This window comes from Cucumis melo, chromosome 7, assembly GCF_025177605.1.
Source record: "Cucumis melo cultivar AY chromosome 7, USDA_Cmelo_AY_1.0, whole genome shotgun sequence".
NCBI classification, from domain to species: Eukaryota; Viridiplantae; Streptophyta; class Magnoliopsida; order Cucurbitales; family Cucurbitaceae; genus Cucumis; species Cucumis melo.
Genome location: NC_066863.1, coordinates 21,267,532 through 21,276,301, shown reverse-complemented (window position 1 = coordinate 21,276,301; position 8,770 = coordinate 21,267,532). Strand labels below are relative to the sequence as shown.

Here is an 8,770-nt window from a genome sequence, read left to right as displayed (position 1 = left end):
GTCCCAACCCCCCGCCCCCCCAAGTCATTTCTAACCTTAGCAACTCACTTCCTCCTTCCAAGGTCAGAATTAAACATAAATGTATCTCTCCCCCCCCCCCCCCCAATTTCCCACTCCCTCACCCCTTCTAAAGTCAAAATTGAGCTTAAACATGAACTTAGCACTCCCACCGTCCCGCTCCCCACTTCCAAGGTCATTAATAAACCTAAACATAGACTTACCTCCTCCATTCCACAAACACCTATGCTACGAATAAAACTTTACAAGTAAACGAAGTGAACGAGAAATTAACAAAACAAAACAATGTCAACACAGTTCCTAAAACATGTGTAAGCAGATTGAACAAAATAGCTAGCTTATCAATGACTACCATAACTGCAGGATAGTCAACACAACTATGAACAGAGATCCAAAGTACATGTCAACATGATTCCTCAAACATATGTCTAAAAATCAATAAAAGAGCATTTCAATGACTACCATAACTGCAGGATAGTCGACGCAACAACACGTGTTGTAATAAAATCCACACAGAAAAGCATATAAAGTTGTCTCGTTTACAAATTTTACCTTTGAGATTGGGAACAGAAAATATATTTGTTAACGAATTTAGCCCACTCCGTTCTTACGACATCTAAATCGTCCTGTGAGTATGTTGAGGTTGATCCTTCCATCTATTCATCATTTAAAAATGATTTAATATGCAACAATTGTACATAACATAAGTAGTTCAAAAAGGTAAAATGAAATACTTACTACTTCAATGATTGTCCTGTTGCTTGACAATATTATATCACGCATGAATCGCATCACATAATACCCGCACTCCACAATGCCACCTTGCTTCGGACACTATCCATCAGAGAAAAAGAACAAAATACCCATGTTACAGTTGCAAAACATAAAGTATGTTTACCTATTTCTTCTACTAAATCCCCACTCCTCATACCTTGATTATCCTCCAAACAGGCTTCTTCTTGTTCGAAATGTCGAAAGCCCTAAGAATGCATATCAAACAACGTAAGTTATACAATCATTGTCTCATATGCAACATATTAACTCATTATTGTTTTATCATAGATAAAAGTTCCAACATACATCCGGACGACATCAGAGGCATCATTGTTAATTCGATTTCTCAAAGGATCCATCCAATATGCAGTGCCTCTTGAAAAATCGATGGCTATTAGACACCAATGGTTTCTATATTGACAGGTAAATGTGAGTTAAACTTAGAATGAAGGTCATATAGTTCATTAGGTGCATTAGCTGAAAAAAGTTTTACACATACCCTGAATTGTATGGAAACATCAAAATCTGACGATGGTCGGTCCCAAGCAATCTAGCATTCAGGATCTGTGCTCGATCTTCTTTACTTATACCAACTGAAACAGAGCCAGCGTCTGCAAACTTGTAGGATCCCAACGTTCCATTCTCTTCCATCACTTTGTAGAGGTGACTACAAATATGAACAACATACTCGACTTTACAGCGTGGTACACGTTATTATACTATGTAATTGATGTACAAAAGAGGTAACTTACAACATGAATGCATCAATGCATTGGGTTGATATAGGCTGCATTTGACAAAATTCTTGGAGTGCCTCGAGGAATATGCAACATTTTCGTTCATACCCAAAAACTTTATCAGGTACGTGAATTTGAATTTTTGACCTAATATAATCAAGTTCCCATAGCAATAATCGTAGTGTAACTGGTGCTCTCTTTGTATTCAGTGTCAACGACGATAATCGCGGATCAGCTTGGTACACGCTTTTCATCTGCCACAAACATAAAATCTCATCCATATGAAATATATTTAAACCAAATCCATTGTGAAAAACACATTACCTTTTCGTCTAGGGGAATGACTAAATGACGAGGCCATAACAACTGTGAACCAACTTCTTGGGAAAGCATAGTCCTACCTTCCCTTGTTGGAACAGGAACGAAGCAATTACCATCGGTAACCATGTCCACTGATACCTTCACGTTGTCACCGTCCATGTAGTAGTCGAAAATAGTTCCAGCACCGACAACATTGTCCTTAGTCCCAATTGTAAGTCGACAAGAAGTGCCATCCTACAATATACAGTGAAAGAAAATATGATCATATTACTATATTGCATCTGAGAAATTGGAAACTATAGGAATCAAATTCATATTGACCTTCACTTTTGTCAAAGTCTCAATCGATGCACAAACATATTTGTTCTCCTCACCAACCTTCGCCGCACATAAGTGTTAATTGATCAGATATTTAATCATTAAAAAAATAACGTTTGAGTTAAAAAAATAAAAGTAGATGCTTTCTACCTTATCTTGTTTTTCTATTGTCAAGTCCTCTATTGTCAAGTCTTCTAGAACTTGTCTATTTTCTTCTTTTGCGTCATGGTCATTTACATCATATGATGTGTCAATACTTTTAGAAGCCATTTGACTCTTGATCTTGCTCTCGTCAGTTTCTCCCTTTGTGGCCACTTCAGGAACCTTCTTATGCTTCATTAATTCTGCTTCCAGTTCTAAGATACGAGCAGCCATTCTCGCTCGCTCTTCAGCATAATCTTCTTCTTTACCGACCTTCTTTCGTTTTTCTCTTGCAGTGTGGAAGTATTTACTTGGTGTGACGTATTGACCTACCCCTCGAATCCTTCCTGGTGGATCATTCCCTTCGATGGCTTGCGATAATATATCACAAGTTAAGTTGTCCATTGAATGAGACGCACGTTTTGAAACAAGTAGGTTGTCCTATCATGAAAAGGTTATAGTATTTTTAGTAAGTACAAAAAAAAAAAAAACACCCTTACAAGAGGAAAGTACTTACAATTTTATTGGCCACCTCCTTTGTGTCTATGTCTGGAATCTCTCCATCTTTAGTAGTTCGTGCTTTCTTCCATACTAAAGCACGATCAATTAACTCACCATTAGATGTGCTTGCTTTCTGAAAAAGGAAAGAACATTATGATTAGTTATAACGCATTACATGTTGCATTATTCGAACTTATATATACTATTCCTTGCGTACCATCTCTTCGGTAAGGTTTGCATAACCTTTTCGCGACATTCGATGGTTGTACTTGTTGTTCTTTCTCCGCTCACGTCCCTTGTTGCTAACCATCTTCACACATAAACTACATTTTAGTATAATTACTGTCATATATGAATGAAGAGAATGGTGATTATAGTTACCTCAAATTGTTCGGTTAATCTGGAAGCGACAAATATGTTCCAATGCTCACGATCGATGAAAGAGTATTCTGTTGGTGGGTCTTTTAGTTTCTCCAAATCTTTCTTATATGGTAATACATGCTATGTAGTTAGCGACGACTTGAAGTTTCGAAAACATACACTCGCATTTTGTAAAATACTCTTTTTGGATCTGGGGTCTACTACGAAGCCACCCTATTACATTACATTATATAATGAACGTTAGTGACAAAATGCGAACAACGTTACTAACTAAAGGTCAGAAAATTACCTCAATTAGTTCGTAAATTTTATCTTTGAGCTCTGTAGGTACATCCTTCCAGGATTGGTAACTGATCGGAACATGAACCCGCATGGTTGTATCAATGAAACTCTTTAACTTGGTTGCACGTTCACCAATGGGTTGACCGAGCTCATTGTATTCAACCACTCTCTTGTGTCCACCACAACTAACCTGTGTGATCTTAGACATTCCCGTAGGTCTACGTGTACCTTTACCTTTATTAATGACTCCCTCGGTACTTGGTACGCTCGAGCAACCAGCTTCTAATCTAGCTTGTTTTCCAAGTGTCATTGTTTGGTAAGTGATGGTCCACCTGCATGAAATGACACATAATTTTCAGTATAATACACTATTCATCAACATATCAATTATTTAGGCGAAATGAAAATGAAAAACAATAATCATAAACAACAATAAGCCATTAGTGAGATCCATCAGAAAGTTGACATAACATATAGATCAACATACATGAAGATTTGATAAGTTTGTTACAAGACGTAAAAGAAAATGTTTACAAGTATCACTAATCGCTCAATGGAAATACTAAAAAACAAAGCTAAGAACTGCCAAGTGGACTATTGAATACTACAAGTAGATCTTCCAGATTGGAATTAAAAGTGTCCTGCAAAGAAAGAAACAATAATATTATTTATTAGGCTTAAAATGAATGTTTTTCAATGACTAGAATGAATGATGGGAAACTTTGGAGAAACATTATATTACCAAATGTTTATGTGTTTACCCAAGTGCCTTCACAGTCGACCCTAGTATATGGGATCTCTTCATCTTCTCTAGTCATGTCTGCTGGACATTCTAAAATTGTCGAACAATGGAGGGATGTATCGCCTAGCTCGTCGTTGTAACAATTATCAACAAAATCTTTTTCTTGTGGCTTCACAACGACGGACCATCTATCATCACTGGGATCTTTAACATAGAACACTTGTCTTGCTTGTGATGCTAATATGAATGAATCTGAATAGTGTCCTATACGATTGAGGTCAACTAGTGTGAATCCAAGATCGTCTACTCGTACTCCATTCTTCGTATCGACCTAGTCACATCTAAACAGTGTGACCCCAAAAGTGTTGTAACTGACTTCCCATATTCCTTGAATCACACCATAGAAGGACATGTCAGCAATTATCGGGTTTTTGTCTTTGGCACTAGCCACATGCATTGTTGATACAACGAACATAACCCCACTATTTTGAACCGTTCTAGTGTCATCACGGCGCTTTGTGTTGTAGCAAATTCCATTGACTTTATATCCCTTATATATCATTACAATGGGATGTGGGCCATGTGCAATCCATCTGATTGTCGTGCTCACGACTTGACCTTCCTGGATTTCACGCATGACCTATTATGGCGATCATAATTAGTCACGGTTGTTCGTACTTTCTATTATGTGTCAATAACATGAAAGTACATTTAAACAACATACCTCGTCTCGTATCCAGTTAGGAAATGATCTATTGTGCTCATCTCGCAACCATTTCTCATTTCTTGCCCTTCGTGGGTTGGAAGATTTCAAGATTTCCATATGTCGTCTATGTAAGGCCAATCGAGTTGGAAGTAGTGAGTATCATTTATTTAAAAGAATGTATATAAAAGTAAAATAACTTGTCAACGGTAATGAATCGTACTCTCTGTATGGATGAACTTCTTCAATGTTTTCTAGTATGTGTAGATGTGCTTGTTTTAGTACAACTTGACTAGGTGTAATAGATGATCCAGCAGATAACGGTCTTTCGATCCGACCTTCCTCTCGAGATTTAAATGAACCTAGTCCAATGGGGTCAAGCCCAGATAGAAACTCAGAACAAAATTCAACAGCTTCCTCACATATGTGTGCTTCTGCAATCGATCCTTCCGGACGATTTCTATTACGGACATAACTTTTCAACACTTTCATATATCTTTCGAATGGGTACATCCACCGAAGGTATATGGGTCCACAAAGTTTTGCCTCTCGCACAAGGTGGACGCATAGATGTACCATAATGGTGAAAAATGATGGTGGAAAGTACTTTTCAAGCAAACATAATGTTTCAACAACGTCTTGCTGCAATTTATCTAAATCTGATATTCGCAAAGTCTTGGAGCAAATAGCGTTGAAAAAAGAACGCAATCTAGTGATAGCCACTTTAACATTGTTAGGTAAAACTCCACGTATTGCAATTGGGAGAAGTTGTTGCATTAGAACATGGCAATCATGTGATTTAAGACCAGAGAGCGTTAGGTTCTCTAAAGATACCAAACTTCTGAAATTCGACGAATAACCTTCTGGAGCCTTAAGATCAGACAAAGTTCTGCAAATAGAGACTTTCTCCTCTCTTGACAATGTATAACATGCTGCAGGTATGTAAGTTCTACTTCCATCGGACACAAGGGCCAACTCGGGTCGAATGTTCATTTCTACCAAATCAAGTCTAGCACTCAATCCATCCTTACTCTTCCCTGGTATGTCAAGCAGTGTACCAATTATATTCATCAATACATTCTTCTCAATATGCATAACATCAAGACAGTGTCTTACATGTAATTTTTTCCAGTACGTTAACTCATAGAATGCAGAAATCCTCTTCCAGTAGTCGTTCGAAATATCTTCATTCAACCTCCTAGTAGACCTTTTACCGCATGGAAAGGTCTTATCCTCAAGTCTATTATAAATTGTCTCACCTGATAAAGGGAGAGGAGGTGTCCCATGCTCATGATTACCATCAAATGCTTTCTTTTGTCTCCTATAAGGGTGATCACGTGGTAAGTATTTTCTATGTCCCATATATGCATTTTTCTTCCCATGTGGTAGTCTTATAGAAGAAGTTTCCTCCCCACATATTGGACAAGCCTTATACCCCTTCACGCTACACCCACACAGGTTCCCGTATGCAGAAAAATCATTGATAGTCCACAATAAGACAGCTCGCAGGGTGAATCTTTCATTTCTATGTGCATCAAAACACTGAACACCTTCTTCCCACATAAGTTTGAGATCATCAATCAAAGGTGCTAGGTAGACATTTATGTCGTATCCTGGTTGCTTAGGTCCCGAGATTAACATAGTTAACATCAAATACTTCCTCCTCATACATAGCCATGGTGGAAGGTTGTATATTGTAGCAATCACAGGCCAACAACTATATTTCGTTGATAAATCTCCGTATGGATTGATGCCATCTGTGGACAACCCCAAGTGGAGGTTTCTCGGTTCGGACCCAAAATCTGGCCACAAATGGTCTACCAACCTCCAAGATGGAGTATCAGCTGGATGCCTTAACACACCGTCTACTTTCCTGTCATTTGCATGCCAACACAAGTGCTTTGCATATTCGGAGTTCTTGAACATCCTTAAGAACCTCGGAACAATTGGAAAATACCACAGCTGTTTAGCTGCAACTCCCTTAATCTCTTCATTTGAGTTATTACTTGTCTTCCACCTCGAAATGTTACATTTAGGACACCTACTGATGTCTACCAGATATTTTCTATACAAGCAGCAATCGTTAGGGCATGCATCTATTTTTTGATAACTAAGGCCCAACGCATTAAGCGTTTTTTTTTGCTTCATACATGGATATCGACATTTTATTATTTTCAGGCAATAACTCGCTCATCGTTGCCAGTAGTTCAGAGAAGCTAGCATTACTCCATCCAAATCTAACCTTCAGGTTGTATAGCCTAACTAATGCTGATAACTTTGTGAATCTTTTACAACCAGGAAATAGAGGCTTCTTTGCATCATCGAACATATTGTCAAACGTATTAGGTACTTCAGAAAACTGATCGCGGACATTTTGAACCATATTTATGACATGAAATAAATCATCGTCGACCGTTTCTTCGTTCGTGTAAGCCTGTCGATTACATGAAGTCTCTAACGATGTAAAAGATTCGCCATGCCAAAACCATATCTTATAGCTTTGATTGATCCCATTGGCATATAGATGATATCTGACTGTTGATTCGTCTTGTGGCAAACGGTTCCCACATTTCAAACATGGACACCTGATAATACTGGAACCTTTGGCATGACGAAAACCAAATTGAATGAACGCTTCCACTCCCAATTCATACTCCCTGGACATCCTATTCTCCATCATACATGATTTGTCCATTAGACGATATTACACGATTTATATATCTCAGAAGTTAGGACTTAGTCAAACCTGTTTGCAAAGAAATAGTAAGAAAACTGGCCAAATCCTCTAAAAGAAAATAAAAAGAAACCAAATGGCTATCAAATTCCTGACCAAAAATTTGCGTCTAAAACAAGCATGTTAGAACTTAGAAAGACACTCCAAAGTTCCAAATCTAGTCTTAATTTAGAGAAACCATGCACCTAGTAAGTGGGGAGTGACTGAGAGTTTAAATAGTTCGTTAAGGGAAGATAGATGACGGGGAGGGGGAGTAGTGAGGAGACCATCTAGAGAGAGAGGTTGAGGAGGAGATGATCTCCTGTGGGGAGACCATTTTGATATCTTTCCCTCACCAACCTGAAGCTTGTGTAGAGAAATTTCCATAACAAACTAGTCATTCAGCATGATTTTAACTTCTTCCCACACCCTTTCCCTTAACAGCAGCACCGTAGCCTAGGATCACTCCATAATTGTGTGTTGCTCCACAATCAATGAGCACAACAACTTTTTCCCATGGATTGTTCCTCTCACCTTCATTATAAGTTCAAACGAACTTGAAGAGTTCTAAAAACGTGTCTAAGTGTCACTTGAACTTTCAAATGACCTAACAATGGTCAAGTGTTAGTTCGTAACTCATAACCTCCCAAAAAAGTTAAAAGAAGTCGAAAAAAAGCACTTTCTGGCCTAATTGGCAACCAAGTGTGTAAGTTTGTAAGTCATCACCTACCAAAAAGTTAAAAACATCTAAAAAAAACACTTGAAGTTCGTAACTCATAACCTCCCAAAAAGTTAAAAGAAGTCGAAAAAAAGCACTTCCTGGCCTAATTGGCAACCATGTGTGTAGATTCAACAACTTAATCTTAAACCAACCTACAAAGTATTCACAACGTGCATAAGCATAACTTTCAAAAGGACCTAACAAAACATAAGTGTAAGTTTGTAAGTCATCACCTACCAAAAAGTTAAAAACATCTAAAAAAACACTTGAAGTTCGTAACTCATAACCTACCCAACCAAAAAAGCGTTCAACACATCTATAAGTATCACATTACTTTTCAAAATGACCTAACAATGCTGAAATGCAATTTCGTAACTCATAACGTACCCAGAAGTTCAAAAAGTGTGGAAAAAAACAC

The 8,770-nt window shown here is 37.9% G+C and overlaps 1 protein-coding gene and 1 long non-coding RNA gene across 2 annotated transcripts; both read right to left on the bottom strand.

Moving 5' to 3' along the window:
* Positions 1–2,836: 2,836 nt before the first annotated feature.
* LOC127150335 (uncharacterized) lies at positions 2,837–3,397 on the bottom strand. Its single transcript, XR_007822620.1, has 3 exons — positions 3,192–3,397; positions 3,028–3,120; positions 2,837–2,943 (listed from the first exon to the last, which is right to left on the bottom strand). It is a non-coding gene; the product is annotated as an uncharacterized LOC127150335 (long non-coding RNA).
* A 71-nt stretch (positions 3,398–3,468) lies between these two features.
* Positions 3,469–7,613, bottom strand: LOC127150399 (uncharacterized). The gene is made up of 6 exons (XM_051088107.1): positions 7,069–7,613; positions 5,142–6,983; positions 4,940–5,045; positions 4,592–4,837; positions 4,401–4,546; positions 3,469–3,805 (listed from the first exon to the last, which is right to left on the bottom strand). Exons 1-6 carry the CDS (start codon positions 7,611–7,613, stop codon positions 3,469–3,471), a joined length of 3,222 nt encoding a protein of 1,073 aa, XP_050944064.1.
* Positions 7,614–8,770: the final 1,157 nt, after the last annotated feature.

Excerpts from the sequence above, each read along its gene's own strand:
- LOC127150399 (XM_051088107.1), bottom strand. The coding sequence starts at position 7,613 with ATGGACAAATCATGTATGATGGAGAATAGGATGTCCAGGGAGTATGAA. Across the intron at positions 4,838-4,939 it reads CTAACTGGATACGAGACGAG|GAAGGTCAAGTCGTGAGCAC; the intron begins GTATGTTGTTTA and ends CGTGAAATCCAG. Across the intron at positions 4,547-4,591 it reads TGATTCAAGGAATATGGGAA|GTCGATACGAAGAATGGAGT; the intron begins GTCAGTTACAAC and ends AGATGTGACTAG.